The following is a 20623-nucleotide window of genomic DNA, read 5'->3' on the forward strand; positions in this document are numbered from 1 at the left end:
GCCTTAGTCCAAGTGCCACACTAGACCTGTGAATAGACCTGGTGAGACCACACCCAGAATACTGTGTCCAGTTTTGGGCTCCCCAGTCCAAGAAGGACAGGGACCTATTGGTTAGAGTCCAAAAGAAAGCTACAAGGATGATTGGGGGACTCTAACATCTCTCTTATGAAGAAAGACTGAGATACCTGGGGCTGTTCAGTCTTGAGAAGACAGAGAGGGGATCTTATCAACATCCATAAATATCTGAGGGGTGGGTGTCAAGATGAAGGTGATGGTCTTTTCAGTGGTGCCCACTGACAGGAAGAGGAATGCTGGGTACAAGCTGGAACAGGAGGTTCCACCTCAACATGAGGAGAAACTTTACTGTGTGGGTGGCAGAGCACTGGAAGAGACTGCCCAGAGAGGTTGTGAAATCTCCCTCTCCAGGACTTTCAAAGCTCACCTGGATGCACTCCTGTGTGACCTGCCCTGGGTGGCCCTGCTTTTGTCAGGGGGGTTGGACTAGATGATCCCTAGTGGCCTTTTGCAATCCCTAACATTCTGTGAAATATGCACAAGGGACTTGGTATTTCTGAGCTGACAAGCCAACCTTTTCATCATAATACAAAGTGTCTCCAAGACAGACATGACATACTGCCAACATGGGACTGAAATCATAGGGAAGTCATTAAAGAGGATTGTCTTGCAGGGTTTCATAAGCCTCCAAAGATCGTCTCAAGACCAAAGGACAGACTACATATGTTAACTGAGTAGAGAAAAGTTCTGCCAGAAAACCAGAGATGGAATTCACTGCAAACTCGTTTGACTAAATATATCTGCTTCTTTTGGAGTGCTGCTCCAGAGATTGTAAGATAAAATAAGACTACGGCATAGACCCAATCCAGATTTGCACAGAGGAGGCACTCTCAGAATAAAGTTACATATTCTGCCTGTAGATAATTTAACATCTAACCATATGCTGCCAATGGAGAAGATCCTATGCATGCCTCCTCCCCCACAATATGTAGAGTACTCCCTGCCTCCCGTTCCACCAGCGCTCGCCCCAAACAGCACCGAGCTGATTCAGCGCTGACTCAGATGTGTTAAAATTAATGACTCTCTGTGGGACTGGTGAAGTGAATTAAGGCAGTGAAGGGTCAAATGAATACTAAAGCAATGAGACTTCACCTAAGATATTGCAGACTGGTGGTGTGCCTCTCCTCTGCCATACAGAGACAGGTAGGAAGCAGCTGAGGATCCTAGACAAAACCCTCCCTGGAAGCGTTCAAGGCCAGGTTGGATGAGGCCTCGAGCAACCTGGTCTAGTGGGTGTACTCCTGCCAATGCCACAGGGATGGAACTAGATGGTCTTCTGGGTCTCTTCCAACCCTAACCATTCTATGTATCTAAAGATCTATAAAATTACAAAAGTAATAAAGTAGGAAACCCCAGGCACTGCAGACATCAGTGACCTATCATTTTGATGCACTTTGAAACCTGCTGGGCTCCTTTGTACTCAAATACCCTCATTCCCTTTCCTTCCACAGTTTTTCACTTGTCACATGTTATCTGTCCACTGAGCTTTACCATCCCTGCTGAATGCTTATTGTCTTTCCTTAGTCTGTCTTCTTCCCTACTTAAACTCAGAATGGTTGTAACAACAACAGCATTAATGTGGCACTCGTCACCATCACAGCAATCACTGAGCACACATATCACACTCCTTACCTCTTCCTTCTTCTGTTTAGGTACCTGATCCAGGAGACCAGCATTTGCCACAATATTATGCCATGACTTGGATAACAGGATGCTGCTACTACAGACACACACAACTACTAGTAACAGTCTTCTGACTGACCTGACATGGCCAGCATTAAAGACAGGGGTTGACCTGCTGGAAGGCAGCTCCATGGAGAAGGAACTTGGAGTCCTGGTGGACAGTAAGTTATCCATGGCACAGCAAGGTGCCCATGTGGCCAAAAAGGGCAATGGTCCCCTGGGGTGCACTAAGAGTGTGGCAAGCAGGTCTAGGGAGGTTCTCCTTCCCCTCCATTCTGCCCTGCTGAGACCACATCTGCAGTATTGTATCTGGTTCTGGGCTCCACAGTTCAAGAGGGACAGGGATATACTGGAGAGTGTCCAGTGGAGGCTACAAGGATGATGAAGAGACTAAAACACCTTTCTGGTAAGGAAAGGCTGAGAGACCTGGGGCTGTTTGGTCTCAAGAAGAGAAGACTGAGAGGAGATCTTATGAATGTTTATAAGTATCTGAAGGGTGGGTGTCAAGAAGAATGTGCCAGGCTCTTTTCAGTGGTGTCCTATGGCAGTGCAAGTGGCAATGGGTACAAACTAGAACACAGGAAGTTCCACCTCAGCATGAGGAAAAGCTTTTTTATTGTGAAGGTGCTGGAGCCCTGGAACAAGCTGGCCAGAGAGATTGTGGAGCCTGCTTCTCTGGAGACTTTCAAGACCCATCTGGAAGCATTCCTGTGTGAACTGCCCTAGGTGATCCTGATTTGGCAGTAGCATTGGACTCAATCTCCAGAGGTCCCTTCCACCCCCTACCATTCTGAGTGCATAATCTCCCAAACCAACTAACAACCCACCAACACCACAGCCCCTCTCACAACTTTCTTCCTTCCAGTCTTCCAACAGCTGTGTGCTATTCCAATTAACCTCTCTGGCTGACTGCAAAACAAACACACTGCTTTTCTAGAAGATACTCCATTTCAGCAGAGAACCATAAGCTAATTACCAGGAGGAAACCACTTAGCAACCTTGTGTGCATCAGATTTATTTCAGACAGCAAGCCTCCCCTTTGTATCCCTTGCTTTTGCAGGGCTCTGTATTTACCGGTGGCATGTAGAGTCTGAGCTAACACCCAATACCCAAGTAGCTACCCCTTTGTCTTACCCAGGGTGACAGACACTGGCTGTGAAAGCAAGTAGGAAGAAATGTATGCAGAACCCTGAGGTGATGATGCAGAAGGTGCTCCTAAATGTCAAGGTACAATGGGATTTTCACAGGTTGGGAACATCCCAGCTTCTTTCCCACATTGCAGCAAAACAAAATGAAATGTAGGTGGAAGCAAAGTCCTGTCGTTATTAGCATGCAAAGAAAATGAACTTATATAAATTCACCCATCTGTTCTGGCCAACCATTTATGACTAATCCTCCACATTTCAGTCACCTGAAAAGAAGACAGCGAGTCCTAGGCACAAACACTTCCTAGGCAGTTAATATTCAGGCTCACAGATGATTAAAACCATGCAGTGTTTCATTCTTTCAGCCAGCTTTGTTTCTCACTTGGCTTCCATGCTGCTTTTTGTCTGTAACATTTCTCTCCCTTTTCTGGCAGATGAAGTGAAGGTGGGAGAAGGAAAAGGAGTAAAGTTCTTGGGTAACATAGTCATTTTCAATCATTCAGCAAAGCAGAGCTTGCTCAAGGAGCAGATAACCTAATGCTGCTACCTACTCCTCCACCCCACTTCATTTTATTTTAAATTGCTGTTTACAGGTGTTTGCAATGATTAAGTTATACAAGCCAGGAACAGCATCTAGTGCATGTATCTCCTTTCTGCCCCCCAAAATCCACAGGGAAAATACCTCCTGCCCACACATTTCCTCTGCCTTTTGTTGTTGCTGTGGGCAATTTAAAACAGAAAAGTGCAATTCACAGAGATCCTCAATCATGCACCTACAGGTCACTGACATTTGGTTCACATCCAACCCTGATGTGCATGTGGATGCCACTCATCAAAAGGACAGTTATGCCACGGATAACAAATCATCCCAGCTCCCTAAATTAAATACCAGGATTAGCACAGGGACAAACTTACTTTCAAAGTGTTCTTGGTATTCTGCCTGACTACCTGCCCTTGTTCAAAACAAAGGGAGAACTGTCCTCACATGGCTCTACTTATGTTTCCTTTCAGCACTGTGAAATAAGAGCTGTTTAAGATCTTGCATTTTGTTTTCAATTGGAAAGGTCGCCTGGATTGGGTGGCAAAACGAGACCACAGCCCTCTTTCAGTAAGGAGAAAGGGAAAGAGAGGGGACACATGGGAGAAGGGGCAGGGAAGTTTATTGTATCTTTGGTTTTAAATTAGAAAAAGCCTTAGTGAAGTTATGGGAAAAGTACGATTGGTAAAAGAACAACACTCTAAGAGCCTACAGAACCTAATTCTCTCTTGAGCACTAGAAAAGGCAAAAAGGAAAGTGATGACTACTTACATATAATATGTAGGATATAATCCTTCAAAGTACCAGCAATGCTTTTTGGCCTCAGTGCACTACAAAGAAAGAAAAACATGGTGTTAATATTTATGTAGGACAATGTACAATTGCAAGCACAAGTTTGACTTCGAGCAATTAGGAGAGGTTTACATTCCCACAGATTTCCCAGTTCCAGTACCCACAGTGACTGGGGAGTCAATTCATGTGTATGGCAGTGTGCCCTGCCAGGGTTCAGATCCCTCATGCAGAGCTTTGTATGTGGGGCCCCCACTGCTTCCCATGATTCACAAACACAATCATGATGTTTGGTGCAGACACAGAATCCAGCTGCATCTGCTCCCTGGCAGAACTGCTGTCTTAAAAGACCACAGAGAACTTAAGAGGCCCATTCATGGCTGTAGTCACTCAAGAGACATCTAAGGCACAACCAGCTTGATGGTACTATGCGTGTGACTATACAATAAATCCAATAATTGCAGGGAATTACTCATCTTTCTGCAAATATCTGGCATGCAGGTTCAGGCTTGGAAAGGAGCAGAAGAGAGAACCACCCCAACAGCTTCCTACCGCTTGGAAATCTCTCAAGTGTTCATTAAAACACTGGGGAAAGGAAGCTGCTTTCTGCAGCCCAGGGGCATTGTTCTCTTTCACAGATTGCCAGTGGATCCTTGTTAAAGGACAAGGACAGGCATTTTCTCAGTGTGTGTGTGAAGGCAACGTGGGAAGCTCACATCAGTACGGGAACTGCCAGAGCACCTACGGCAGCACAGAACAAAAGAAAACCACACATCAAGCCCAAACTCCACAGACAATAAACAAAACAATTCTGCATATCCCACTGACATCACTACCATAGAATCATAGAACCACAGAAATATTTCAGTTAGAAAAGACGTCCAAGATCATCAAGTCCAACCATCAACCTAACATCATCATGGTCATTAAACCATGTCACAAAGTGCCATGTCCACACATCTCTTGAAAAGCTCCAGGGATGGTGACTCCACAACCTGCCTGGGCAGCCTGTTCCAATGCCTGACCACTCTTGCAGGAAAGACATTTTTCCTAATATCCAGCCTAAACCTCCCCTGGCACTGTTTTAGGCCATTTCCTCTCATTCGATCACTTGTTACTAAGGAGAAAAGATCAACACCCACCTCACTACATCCTTCTTTCAGGGAGCAGTAGAGAGTAATGAGATCCCCCCTCAGATTCCTCTTCTCCAGACTAAACAATCCCAGTTCCCTCAGCTGCTCCTCACCAGACCTGTTCTCCAGACCCTGCACCAGCTTTGCTGCCCTGCTCTGGACATGCTCCAGCACCTCAACATCCTTCTTGGTGTGAGGGGCCCAAAACTGAACCTAGTTCTCAAGGATGTGGCCTCACCAGTGCAGAGTACAGGGGCACCAGGCACTTACTTCCCTACCCCTGCTGGTCACACTGCTCCTGATCTAGGCCAGGATTCTGTGGACCTTCTTGGCCACCTGAGCACACTGCTGGCTCATATTCAGCTGGCTACCAACCAGCACCCCAGGTCCTTTTCTGCTGGGCAGCTTTCCAGCCACTCTGCCCCAAGCCTGCAGAAATGCTGTCTTTACTACAGATGTAACTGCAGGAGCTGCATTATCACACATGAGCAGGATGTTTTTGGACACCCACCACAAAGCAGTAAGGACAATCTTGCTGGGGTTTCAGCAACAATTCCCTCTGCTGCTCACAGCTGAGACCTGCTGTCGGAGAGCACTCGGCACACCAGCAGTGCTTGGATCATCCTTCATGTTCACTTGGCAGCTCACCTTTACATAATAGCTCATACAAGTTTATTAGCCTCCCTGAATCCCAGAATACTAAATGAATCCAGTTAAGACAAAGACAAAGTGTTTTTAGGTCTCTGACTCTCACTCCTCATGAATAAGAAAGGCTGCAAGCTCTTTAATGAGCATCTGATGAGCTAAATCACAGACAGATCAATTACAGCCCATGAAGACAAACTGCTATGGATTAAATTAAGAGATGGGGGAGGAGGAGGAGGAGAAGATGCTTTTGATGCATGCAGTCAGGCCTTTCCACTAATACAACAGGCTCACATCAGTCTTCAAGACACACAAGCTTAAGCTTCTGTTGAAAGTGCTAGAGCTTTTTCCACAGGATAACCACAGCAGAAGCCTCATTCCCCTCTCAAATCAATGCTGCAGAAGGGCTCTGTAGCTGCTGCTGGAGCCAAGTGATGTTCAAAGACCTATATCCACATTTGACATATTCCCTCTTTTTCCTACCCCCTTCAAAGCTTCCAGCTTCTTAACCCTTCCTTCTGAATATTTCCACCACCTGGTTTCCTCTTACTCTAAAAGGAGAAATATGCCAAGTTTCTCTCCATAACACTCTGCAAACATATATTCACTGCAAACCCAGCAGGTCTACTGCCAAGTCAGTGAAAAATATTTTGGCTCTTCACCTCTGAAGGCTGCAGATCAGCAGGCCCTGGCTAAAATCCCAGTACCTGCAGGCTGACCCCTTGGGAAGGCTCATTTCAGAGTGGGACTTGGGGTGTACACCATTAAATGTCTTTTCCTTCCTGCTCCTCAGCCAATATGAGTCACTGCTTACCTCAAACAGCCTTCGAGCCTTCTCGGGCTCCAGCATTTTAATTGCTGTTTTCCCAGCAATGCCTCTGAGCACGTGGAGCCTGCCTACCCTTTACAAGTGGAAAGGAGACATTTATATTCAGCACTCATTCTGCTCACCCTCCTCCCTGTATTTTAATCTGCTTTACAAGTTCTAAAATGAGTTGGGAAGAGTCCTTCTTCCCACAGCTCCCAAGTTGTAAGATTTCTGTTTCTGCCTCTCAGTAACTCTCCGTTTCAGACAGCCAATGTGCTTACTGCTGTTACAAGAAAAGGCTCCAGCCTGGGAAACTTCTGCAAGTAGCAGTTTCTGCTAGCTTACAGGGCTTAGATACCTGCACTCAAAGCCCTTTGGTGCCCAGACCTGGCTTTTATAAGGGCCCTGGAAGGTACCAACCCCAAGAGCAGAGCAGGTACCAACCCCAAGAGCACCTTCTTTTTTTTTTACTATCACATTTGTGTGGCTCTCTTTTACACAGGAAGCAGGCAAACCAGTGAGCAGACCTCAAATGTGGACAGCACACCAAACCTGATATGCATGACATGTCAAACAGCTTTATGCACATGGGGTCCCACTGATCTCCATGGCAACTTTACACCAGTAAACCCTGACATAAAGCAGGCAGGTACTAACCAACCCCTCTACTGCTGGTTAGCAGACCACACAGGAACTCCCTGCTAAGAGTAAGATGAGAATGTCATTACCTCTAAGGTTCTGAGCCTATTTAGTGCTTGGGGACCAAAGAGATGAACAGGATGGTCAGAGCACAGATTAGTATCCCATCAGGCTACAATCATCCATCTCTTGCCAAGATCCATATTATTCTTCTGAGTGGTACTGGCCTCTTAGTTAAACAAGTGGAGAGCCACACAAACATGAGAGGGGATGTACACCATCAGCATCAGGTTCTCATCCTCAGAGAGTCTCTGGTGGATGGTGTCCTTGTAGTTGTTTGCAACTATTAAAGCCCCACAAAACCACAGCTGAAAGCAACTCACTGCAGTCCACAAACCAGACACACAAAGGGAAAATTAGTCTTGTTACTGCCATACAGAAGGACCTCAGACATCAGGGCTGGTGCCCACTCTGCCAGCTTCTATACAAAGACAGGCTGTACCTCAGAGTTTCCAACAAGTGTTCTTTCATGCTTTAAAAAAGGCATCTTCCCATTCATTAACAGTAGAAGTGTGGCTATGGTTTTATGGTTTTTTAGACTAAGTTTAGGTACAACCCTGCTGATGCTTTCAACTTTTCTAGGAGAAAGACTCTGTGCATTTTACTTATAAAATTCCTCCTTCTGTGTCCTTTAACAAACTGGCACAGCCATAAAATAGGAATACAAGAGTAAGTTCATCTTTTAAACAAATGATGCAGGACTAATTGGGTGTGCATATGGAATCTTAGAGAATTAATGGTATGTGAATTAGCCAGATGCTTGAATACATTCCTTGAGACTGCATATTTGGAAAGAGGAAAAACCACAAGACTTAGGGTGTTTTTCTTGTTTGTTTCAAAATACATCAGCATCTGCCTTGTAGCTGGTTTTCTCTGACAGACTGCAGCAATGCAAACTGCACGGTGTCCTGTTCTGCAGCCTCTAAATTCAGCCAGATTTCCTTTAAGAAAGGAAACGTGCTTCCTGCCCCTGATTGAAACTGCAAATGTTACTGCTGCTGGTGAGAACAATGAGAAAGAGAAGTTACTAAAACATTAACCAAAGACTGGGTTTGATCACACCATAAAACACAGAGCATGAGTACATATGTAGGCACATGGTGTGGGGGAAGAGGGAGCAGGCAGCCTGCTCGCTGCATGCCGGCTGGAGCTCCACAGATCATTAGTTATGCTATGCAGGATCTGCAGAAATACTATCTCCAGCAGGAATATCCTCCACATGGCACAGCGTTATCTTTCAGTCCACAGGACAACAAAAAGAAAAGAGATCTGATCAATTAATTACTCTCTGCCATCGAGGGAGGGGTAGATTCGTGCCCACTGCTCTTACTGGAGGTTTGGAAATTAATAATCATTTTAAAAATGTACAAACAATTACAGCCCCATTTGCAGTGAGGGAGCACTTCCCAGCACAAGTACAGACAGCCTTTGTGATGGGTACCAAGGCAAAAAGCAGCCTGCTGTGGATGGACGTGCTCGTAGAGGGCAGGGAGAGGGCACTTGCTATCTGTATGCTGAAAGGACAGTCAGAGGGAGTTTGTGACATCTGCTCAAAGCCAGATTCTGTAGGAGGCACAGGGCTGCTATTGATCACAAAGTCAGTGAAACCCTACCAGTTATCAGCAGCTGAGAGCAAGGCGCTTTCTTTTTGACCAGACAATAATGAACAGCACTGGTCCCAGTACAGACCCTTGAGGGACACCACTTGTCACCCATCTCCACCTGGACATTGAGACATTAATAGAGTGCAAGCTGATCCAAATGTCATTCATGTGGCTACAGCCTCTGAGGTTCTGTTAGGATTAATTCACAGACATACAGGAAGAAAGAGTTAGACATGGAACAAGATCTCATAATTTCTGAGCATCATGCAATCCTATTCCAATATACATCCAGAGCTGTCTTTCAAACAGCTGGATCAAACTAGTAATTGAGGACACAGGAAGGACACCACCTTTCTGACCACATGGCTCCACAGCATCTGAGAAACAACTGGCTGTACCTGCTGCCTCTGTTACAGAAGGCCTCTTGCAAAACTCACCCACACAGACCTTGCTCAGTTTTATTGGTCACTGCACCTGGGGAGTGCTTGATGAAGCCAAGCCAAAAGGATGGGCAACTCCCAGCTAACTAATCAGTTCCAGGAGGCACAATATTGGCTAGGAATTACAATGTTTTACAGGATCTGACCTTTACAACTGTATCTGTGATCAGGACACTGTCCGTTTCACTGCCTAGACAAGAGCTGCAAGTTTATGAGACACGAGCTGCTCATTAGAGGTGGTGCATTGAAATCAGAAGGACTTCTGCATGCTGAAAGGTTGAAAGATTGGACTTGCAGAGACAACAATATAGCATATTGCTCTTCCATAGCCAAGAAAAGGGCAAAATATCATCCACTAGAGTAAGAAATAACACACTGGAACCGAAAAGTGCAGCCTAAGGGTGAAAACAATTTACTAGAGAAAATACATTTGGGTTTAGCCTTGCCTGAATCCATCAGAATTCATCCCTGTCTCTTCCCTGGTGATGCTAACAGCTGAGGGTAAAAAGTAGCCCATCTCCAAACTAGCCTAAGAAACTGAGCTCACAAGCCACATTACCAGTGCTTTCAAGAGATACTCGTCACAAGACACAAGCAACTCCTACATAAAACCAGCATCATGTTATGTTGTTTTTATTTAGTAAGGTAGTGAGGAAACAGCAGGAAACTCTTATATAAAAGGATGCTGAGATCCCTTTCCCAAGCTTCCCCTCCCATAGATCAGTGAAAAGAACAAATACTACTGCAGAGATACAGATGTTTCATCCAGACTGAGATTACAAAGTCATGTAACTCAGTAAAAAGAAAGGTTTTCATATATTTCAGGAGTAGTTTCTGGACAGTCTTTCTGGCTCTCTCTAAGAAAGAAAGGAATATTTCCCATATGGGATTCTTAAAAGAAGCAACTTGAATTAATCAGTGTTTTGCAGCAGTAAAAGAAAAAAAAAAAAGAAAAAAATTAAAAAAAACCTCAGCACAAGGAGCTAATTCTTATTAGCTCTTCTGCTGCTAGGAGCACATGCATTAATTCACATCTTTTTATTTAGAATTAACATGAGGTTAGCATTAGCTAGCTTCCTATCACAAAGCACCACTTTACATTTAGATCTAGTCACCTTTCCCACAAAAGCAAACCCACAAACACCTCTTGCACCCAATTTCATTTCAGGAGCCTGACTTTTTTTTTCCCCCCTCCACTATGCTGCAAATTGCCAATGCACTTCAGTCCTAGAATGATCAATTTAAATTGAATAGACTCCTTTCATCGGTGTCCCAAGGGGAATAAAAAGCAAAGAAACAAAAAAGCAAAGAAGGAGCCCCCTGCCCTCCCCTCCATTTTTCAGAGCCCACAAGGAGCACACAGGGACCTGGCACCCCACTGCAGCATGTCCTCAGGAATGTGGACAGCCACTGCCCCATGCTGCCCAGCTACACCCTCACCTACCCACACCATGTAGTAAAGGGGTGTGAGGTAATAAATCACCCACACAAAACCTCACTCCCACACAAACCACCTCACCAAGCTCCCCTGTGCATGCAGCAGCCACACCTCCTACGTGGCTCCACTAATATGAGACAGAAATGATTATCACAGAGTCAGAGGGTATCTCAAATTGGGTTGGAAAGGACCTTTAAAGTCATCAGGGATACATTTAAGTACAGCAGGTTGCTCAGAGCCCTGTCCAACTTGACCTGCAATGTTTCCAAGAACTGAGGTCATCTACCACCTCTCTGGGCAACTTGGGCCAGTGTTTCACCACTCCCAGGGTAAAAAATGTTCTTCCTTGTATCTAGTCTAAATTTTTCTCTTTTAGCTTAAAACCATCATCTCTTGTTCTGTCACAGCAGGCCCTGCTAAAAAGATTGTCCTCATCTTTGTTATAGGTCCCTTCAAGTACTGAAAGGCCACAATAAGGTCCCCCTAGAGGCTTCTATTCTCCAGGCTAAACAACCCCAAGTGTCACATCCTGTCTTCTTAGGAGAGGTGCTCCAGCTCTCTGATCATTTTTGTGACCTTCCTCTGGACTAGCTCCAACAGGTTCACATTATTCCTGTGCTGAAGGCTCCACAGTTGGATGCAGTGCTCTACATGACGTCTCACCAGAGGAGAGCAGAGGAGCAGAATACCCTCCTTCAACTTGGCCACACTTTGATGCAGCCCAGGATGCGATTGGACTTCTGGCCTGCAAGTGCAGTGTAGGCTCATGTCCAGCTTTTCATCCACCAGTGGTCCCAGACCTTTTCCACAGGGCTGTTCTCAATCACATCATTGATGCTGTGATCACTTCCCTGGGGAGCCTGTTTCCTCTCAGTGAAGAATCTTTTCATAAAGTCTAGTTTGAATTTCCCCTGATGCGGCTTCAATCCATTCCCTTGTGTCCTATCACTGGTCACCAGAGAGAGGAGACCAGCATCTCCCCCTCCACTGCCCGCTTTGAAGAAGTTGTAGACTGCAATGTGGCCATCCCTCAGCCTTCTCTAAGTTGAACAAGCCAAGTGATCTCAGCTGTTTCTGTAAGTCTTGCTCTGAAGGCCTTTCACCATCATGGTTGCTCTCCCCTGGATGCACTCTAATAGTCTGATGCTAGTCTCATGCTGAGGCATACTGCACACAGTACTTGAAATAGGGCACCAGTGCAGTGTAGAATGGTACAGTCACCCCTCAAATGGCTAGTGATGCTGTGCTTGATGCACCTCAGGACATGATTGGCCAATTTGGTTTCCAGAGCATGTTGCTTACTCATAATCAACTTCCCATCAACCCAAGCCTTGGGTGGAACAAACCTTCTGAAACGTCTTCAAACTGTTTGGAAAACCATAGTTACAACAGTTACCATAAGTATGTGAAACATCCAGCTTGGATCTACATCAGAATGTCAAACCAGATGCATATGAAAGTGTCAAGAGATCCTCAGTACCAGAGAAGATTAGGACTTCTTATTTCTACACCCATGAACCCAGCAACATTTGCACAAACATAAAAGCTGGAGGGGCTCTACACTTTGCTGGTGGAACATTACATAGTTCTAAAGTCAGATCCACAAGAAAGCAGGAGGCATAGCACATATTGAAAACATTTTCACCCAAGAAATGCAAAAAAGATTCAACATTCCACTGGAGTCTTTGCATCTTCAAGGGGGTAGTAGCAGCCTTTTTAGTTCCAACTGGTAGGAACCAGATGTAGCATTTTTCCAGCTCCACTAGAAGCTGTTGATCTACTCCAAATGGTACTGGGGAGGTTCCACAGCTCCAGAATTAAATTTGGCTTCTGCAATTACTCTGCTTCCTTTTATATATGCACAAGAAATAAAACCAAGGTTATTATTTGCATTCTTTAACAACAGAACAAGTTATGGCTCATCCCATAAAACAACCCATAAAGTAGAGGAGGAGGGAGAAGGGATCGTTTGTCAGGAACTGAAGAGAAGACCATGCCAAGAATGAGGATACTATTTCTACTCTTAGTCTCTTTCAAAATGAAAGAAAACAAATACTGCTTTTTACAGAGTAAAGGACTTGGTAATATAATGATTTTACTTTTAAGCATCTAATGAACACAGGTAAACTTTCATTGTCACCATATCAAATTTACTTTCCTCAGACAAAGAGCTGGAAGTTTGGTTCAGCAGGAAATGATGCTATCCAGAGTACTACTTAGATCAAAGTCTAGATTTGGGGCTCAGCTATTTTGATCTAAAACCATACCAGCATTCACTCTCTTCAGTTCATGCTGAACTGGCAAACTGATCCACTTCCTGTGGTCAAATGAATTTCTTGCATGGACAGCCTGGAGAAGCTGGGGAATGGGAAACCTAAGGAGGCTCAACAAGAATAAGGGCAGAGTCCTGCACCTGGGGAGGAACACTACCATGCAGTACAGATTAGGGGTTGACCTTCTGGAAAGCACCTCCATGGAGAAGGATCTTGGAGTCTTGGTGGACAGTAAGTTATCCATGGCACAGCCAAGGAGCCCTTGTGGCCAAGAAGGCCAATGGACTCCTGGGGTGAATTAGGAAGGGTGTAGCCACAGGAGCTTCTGCCCCTCTACTCTGCCCTGCTGAGACCACATCTGGGGTATTGTGTCCAGTTCTGGGTTCCACAGTTCAGGAAGGACAGAGATATACTGGAGAGTGTCCAACAGAGGCTACAAGGATGATGAAGGGTCTGGAACATCTGTCTGATGAGGAAAGGCTGAGACATCTGGGGCTGTTAAGCTTGGAGAAGCCTGAGAGGGGATTTTATTAATGTTTCTAACTATGTGAAGGGTGGGTGTCAAGAAGGGGCCAGGCTCTTTTCAGTGGTGTCCTGTGATGGGACAATGGACACAAACTGGATCCCAGGAAGCTCCACTTCAGCATGAGGAGAACCTTCTGTACTGTGAGGGTGCTGGAGCAGGCTGCCCAGAGAGGTTATGGAGTCTCCTTTTCCAGAGACTTTCAAGACCCATCTGAATGCATTCCTGTGAGACCTGCCCTAGCTGATCCTGCTTTAGCAATGGGGTTGGATTCAATGATCTTCAGAGGTTTCTTCCAATCCCTACCATTCTGTGATTCTATGATTCTATTATTCATTTCATTCTTCTGCTTTATGAATGGAAATAGCCTCTAAGTTACCCAGCACTGCAAATCTCAGGGGCTGTCTTTCATCTCCCATGAGAATACCACCAAAGTAAAGAAAGACTGAGCAATGGAAGACAGACTCAGAACTCAATTTTCTCAGTCATTTGCAATGCAGGCAATATTGAGGAAGTACCAGCATTGTGCTACAGATGCTGGTTAGTTAAGCTATGACAGCCCATCAAATGCTGAGGGAAAAGAGATATCTTTGATGGTCACCAGGACTCCAGGGCAGTTGCTTTGGGAATTCCTGGGCTTTGTTTTGCTGATGTTATGCATCCCTCATGAACTCATTTGTTCCACAGAGAGAGAGCATGAGCTGACAGGACAGAGTGCAGCTGCATAATCACAGCAGCTCTTGCTCCCCTCCCTACTACCTTATTTTTCATTCTTGACGTTTAATCCAGTGATGCACACCTTACTCTCATTCTTCTCAGGAGGAATCATTGGAAAGATTTTTTTTTTTAATTCAACTCAGGCTTTTTCCTATTCAGTTTTCTGAGATATTTATTCCATAATTGCAAATACTGGCTCAAAACCCTCTGTGGTTTGAAGTGCTGAAGACCTCTGTAACACTGAAGGCAGTGACTCCTTGGCCTCAAGAAATGAGAATGAGATGCAAAGTACATGACCAATCACACCCCCTGTGCAAGGAACAACAGAAATCAATAATAATGAAATATCATCTAAGCACTGTTCCTCTGGAAGGTATGCCAGGCCAAGGCAAGTTCTTACCTTTGAGAGCTTACTCTAGAAATCCATCATGTTTAGTGTTAGATTGGTGTTAGGAGCAGCTGTTCATTTTAAATCAGATTACTCAGGTCACGTGTGTGTATGTGTGTTAAAGAAGTGAGCATCTGAATGAAGTGGAGATTAAGGAGGTTACCTTGGAAACATTCTGGTATTTGAAAACCCATTTTTAAAATTCCCTGGCAAGACAGGATTCAGGTACTTTGAGCAGAAACACTCTGCTAGGGGAAGCTTTGTTCTCAGGCATCTTCCATCTGCTAACTAGTGGCTTGGCAGATGCTTACCCACAGACCCTCCCATTAACAACCATCATCTCTGTGTTGTTCACATGCTCACAAGCCAGCTCAGACTCTCCAGGGAAAAGCACGGATATATAATATACAGTATAGGTCCAGCCTGGTTTAATAACCAATCTGGGACTGGAGAAACAGGGACTATGTGCCAATAGCATCCTGAGGTGCCTTAAGAAGAGTGGGACCAGCAGGTTGAGAGAGGTTCTCTTCCTCCTTTACTTGCCTGAGGCCACACCTGGAGTATTGTGTCCAGTTCTGGGCTCCCCAGTTCAAGAAGGAGAGGGTGCAACAGAGAGCCACCAAGATGCTGAGGGGACTGGAGCACCTAAGAAGAAAGGCTGGGAGAGCTGGGGCTGTTTAGCCTGAAGAAGAGAAGACTGAGGGGGATCTCATTAATGATAATCAATATCTAAACAATGAGTGTCAGTGGGGCCTGGTAACAGGACAAAGGGCAATGGGCATAAGCTGGAACAGAAGGTTTCACATAAACATAAGGAAGAATTCTTTCCTTTGAGGGTGGCACAGCCCTGGAACAAGCTACCCAGCGAGGTTGTGGAGTCCCCTTCTTTGGAGCCATTCAAAACTAGATGTGTTCCTGTGTGATCTACTCCAGGTGATCCTGCTCTAGCAGGGCAGTTGAACAAGATGATCTTCAGAGGTCCTTTCCAACCCCCACCATTTTGTGTGACCACCTTGATATAAGCACAGAAAGTAAAGGTGGATGTGGTCTGGCCTGCAAGGCTGTAAACAGGGCTGTGTCACTGTCAATATTAGTGCCCAAATAGGGCCATCTCCAGAAAACTGCTTGCTTTGGGACACAGTTCCCAGAGACCTGGGAGGAGTTTATAGGTTTGGGTTCACCCAGGCTGATAATCAGGTTTTTCTGTTCTTGCACAGAGTTTATTCAAGTTCCTGCTGACTGACAGCAAACACATCTCTTTCTCAGGCCAAAACTCTACTCAAAAAAAAAGACAAGAAAAGAGTTTGAGTGTCATGTGGGTTTATTTAACAAGTCAATTGAAGCTTTCAGGGAGAGGCTCTATTGTGGCTTTTGGGTGAGTGTCTACTCACCAGGTGAACTGAAACATCAATGCCTTTTAAATTAAACTAAGAACTCACCTGACTCCTAATCAGACAGTTCAATACCCAGCCATGGTGATAGCATATGATTATTAAACTCCATGAGACCAATTCAACAGCTGTGCCTTGCAGCTACTTATCTGAGCAGGGAAAAGTACTAAGCATCTGTCCTTGGAATATTTCCCATGAAAGGACTAGAACAGTAAAGAATAGTCAAGCCTTTCTGGCAAGTTACGATGCCTACTCATGGCAAAGCATTTTCCCAAATGAAGTAACCCCCTACATAAGACCACAACATTTGCTTTTCTTCTATTAGAAGCCTGAATGTACCTAGACAATAATCTGCAATGTCCCAGTTTGTCAAATTTCAACATAATCCGCTAAGAGTGCTGACAAATCATAGAATCAGAACTGTTTTGATTGGAAAAGACCTCTAAGATCATCAACTTCTATTGTCAGCTCAACACTACCATGGCCATTAAACTATGCCCCAAAGAGCCATGTTTGCCTATTCCTTAAACATCTCCAGGAATAACTCCACCACCTTCCTGGGCAGCCTGTCCCAATGCTTGACCACACTTGCAGGAAAGACATTTTTCCTAATATCCCACCTAAACCTCCCCTGGCACAATTTGAGGCCAGTCTCTTCACTGAAACCAAAAGCATACCAGCATTTGGCATTTTTCTACAAGGATCATTTCCTTAATTTGAGGGACCACCTGAGGTCTTGCCAGATTCTAAATAGCTTCCTGGAAGGGGCCAGGACAAGGGGGGATGACACCAACCAAAGAAGAAACAAAACAAAATAGCAAAGGGAAAAAAGGATCTACTGCAAGTTCCAAAGATGACCATCTAGACAGAAACACTGCATACACATAACTAGACAAACTCAAATAACCTCTTGATATAGGACTCATGTTGGCTCATACTGATTTTCACCCCTCAAACCATCCACTTCACAACTTGAAGGACATGCTGGGTGTGGGTAACTCTTTACAGGCCTTCTCTCATGTTCAGTCAGTGCATGCTCCTTGCTCAAACATCTGTCTATACACAAGCTTTCAGATTCCTCTAGTAACAGTGACAGTGCTAGTTTCCCTGCTGGACCTGTAGTTGCCACCCTTGTCTGTGGTTCATCTGATCTTAATTCTTCCTTCTTGCAGAAGAGAGATCACACACGTGGGTGGGGAAGTTACTTGACAAGACAGAAGAAGTTAGGATGGCTGCTGTGAACTACACTCTTCCTTTTGACACAGACATCAAAAAGTTCTTTGCTAAGGTTATTTCCTCCCAAAGAATATCTGAGGTTGTTTCAGATACATTCTGCAACCAAGAACAGCAAGAGTGAGGTGAGATAAATGAAACATTTGCTCTCCAGTAACATGTGGTCTGCACTCCAAAAAAGCTCAAGATCCCTGCCTGGAGGCATTGCTATGGATGGGTGATACCATGAGATATGGCCATAAATGTTTAATTTATAAACCTAGCAGCTAGAAAATTATTCAAGTAGACTGAAAGCACTGAGGATTTTAATAGTGCCTGCCCACATTAACAGATGGGAAAAGCACCAATAGCTCAGAAATGAGCGCAGACTCACTCATATATTTGGTCAGTGTGGACAACATTGCATGAATTGAACTTTGGGAGAAACTCTAAAGGTAGCACTGCTCCTGCTTTCACAGGACACAGCTTGGCTTGCTGTCCCTCTCTTCACAGGCCTGCCAGGTGTCCTTCCAAGCACTATAGGGTTCATCCCAGAGTGGAGACAGCACCACAGAACAAAGGCACTAAAGCAGCATCACAGCTCCTACATTTTTCCAAGGCACCTCTGTGCGGGCAACCAAACCTTTAGGCTGCAATCACAAACACAGGCTCACAGATGGGAGAAAGAAATGGAATAGAAGCAGCAGAGCAGAGCAGCGAGCAAACAAATGACACATCCAAGACAAGCATCAGGATGAGAAGTGGAATAAAATCTGGGCCGCCTTCTTTCACCAGGGTGCACACCGAGCTGGAGGTAGCATGTAAGAAGTGAAGAACCAAGCCAGAATCACGTCAGGTCACCTCCTGTGACCCCACAGGTATAGTTTTCAGGATGCAGATTATTCAGAAGGATATCAGATCTGTCAGGTCATGTCTCCTCCTCCCTTCTGATTCTCTAAACCAAACCCATCACACAACAGAAGAAGCTAACTGGAATAAACGTCCCTGACTTGGAGCCACAGTCAAGATCTCTTCCCAGCACTTTTACAAACAGGCTTCAGAGGTCAGAAACCAGTACGGTGGGGGCAAAGAAACCAGAGGCAGGCTCTGAACAACTGGCCACCGTACAGGAATGATGGCATCTTGCCAAGGGTATCAGCAAGGAGACAACTCCATTGGCTTCATCATTTTTTGTGCTGCAGACACATGGCTTGTGCACCTTTCCCTCATGCAAGGCAGCAGTTTCAGTTTATCACCTACAACCAAGTTTCAAACTAGAAGCCCTTTTTGACACAGAAGCATGACATCATGAATCAGCTACAGCTCCTCACATCAGCACAGGGCAGAAATCTTGTTATCAGCTTCCCACAGCACCAGGAGAAAAAAAACAGCCCTTGGCTTTGTAGTGTGCTCAGCCTCCAGTCTGGGAAACAAAAAGCCTGGTCCCTCACCACTGAGTGGCTGCAAAGTAATGCTTGCTGTGACATTGTTCTTTTTCAGTGAAAAGATGAAAACTAATAGTTCAAATGCAGCAGTGCCAACCTGAGTCAATGAAGCAATGTTTTTCTAAAGCAGCAGAAATCTTTACCTCCGTTTCCAGATTCCCAAAGCAGATGTCAGATCCCAAATAAAGCCTCAGCCCTTCAAACATGTGAATAGGTCTCCAGATATGAACAGGACTCTGGGTTACTGTTCACACTAGTGAAGTTATGTACACAGAAAAGGTTTTTTGGGGGGTAGGGGGGTGGGGAGGGAAGAGCTTTGGCTTTGCCCTTGAAGTTTTAGGTTACTGAGTATGAACAGCAAATTACCTCCCTTATTCATTTCTACTCAGATCCAGAAATATTCCCACACATTTTCAATGTATCTGAAGGAATGCCTATCAATTGCCACAGTGGTATGCATTTTTCTAAGTCTACCAAGGCTGGTGCTAAACCATGTCCCTAAGCACCACATCTCTGCCTCTCTGAAACACCTCCAGGGATGGGGATCCAATCACCTCCCTGGGGAGCCTGTTCCAGTCTTTGAGAATCCTTCAGTCAAGAAGTTTCTTCTAATATCCAACACAAATATCCCATAGTGCAGCTTGAGGACAATTACTCTTGTCCTATCACCTGTTACTAGGAAGAAGAGACCAGCCCCCACCTCGCTCCAACCTCCTTTCAATTAGCTGTAGAGAGTGGGGCGGTCTCACCTCAGCCTCCTTATCTCCTGGCTGAATAACCCTGGTTCCCTCAGCAGCTCCTCACCAGACCTGTTCTCCAGATCCTTCTCCAGCTTTATTGTCCTTCTCTGGACCCACACCAGCACCTCAATATCCTTCTTGCAGTGAGGAGCCAAAAAGTGAAGTCAGTGTTGAGTACAGGGGAACCAATGGATGTCTTGCCATGAGTAGGGTCATCAGAAAGACAAAAGAATTGGATCACCTGTGTCCTCAGATAAAGGTTAAAAAACCCAACAACATTCTTGCTAAATGTCTAGCTAAATTGCTTTTCAAATAAATTAAAAAATGCACTTATGTCTGGTTCCTACCACTGCTCAATGGCAAGGCTTCTAAGAAGCATCTTGTACTTTCAGAGAGGGTAATGCTTGGCATGATTCACTCCTACACTGAGCAAGTATCTAGTTACAATATTTAAAATGCCATAGATTAAGCAAAACCCCTGTTTTTCCCCTCAGTGACCCTTCCAGATGCTCTTTTCTGCTGCACTTCAAACTTCAACATCTGAGCTCCTTGTGAGGGATATCAATTCCAGGTACCCAAAAAGCACCACCCCCAAACACTGACATCTGTCCTACCCCAGTATCACCTCCCCATCTCCCCTCTTCACCTACAAAACTACCTGGTGTTATGAGGAAAGGAGCAGAGCAGGAGCCTGAACCCCTCTGGTGTCAGGACAAGATGCCAACTCATGGATCCACCCTGACCTCTCATTTGAAAGTGTGGGCTCTGCCTTGTCATTCCTGACACATGACTATGCAACTTCTGGGAAGAAATCAGTCACTGGATTATTAAGGGATACTTAGGAAATCCTGTTTTACAACCACACTCTTAAGCTTTTTTAGCTTGATTTTAGGGTCTCATCCAAAGATTGCTGTAGAGTTAGGCTCATGTTTCTGGC

At 45.0% G+C, this 20623-nt stretch overlaps 1 protein-coding gene across 1 annotated transcript in view; it reads right to left on the reverse strand.

Annotated features, from left to right (window-relative positions):
- The window catches only part of VOPP1 (VOPP1 WW domain binding protein), an 83637-nt gene that overhangs the window by 22292 nt on the left and 40722 nt on the right, over positions 1-20623 (reverse strand). The window contains exon 2 of the mRNA XM_068152561.1: positions 4213-4271. Within this exon, the coding sequence (XP_068008662.1) occupies positions 4213-4271 (59 nt within the window). The remainder of the gene's footprint in view (positions 1-4212; positions 4272-20623) is intronic.

The sequence above is a fragment of the Melanerpes formicivorus genome, unplaced genomic scaffold, assembly GCF_026170545.1.
Source record: "Melanerpes formicivorus ecotype bairdi unplaced genomic scaffold, bMelFor1.0.p_v2 SCAF_24, whole genome shotgun sequence".
NCBI classification, from domain to species: Eukaryota; Metazoa; Chordata; class Aves; order Piciformes; family Picidae; genus Melanerpes; species Melanerpes formicivorus.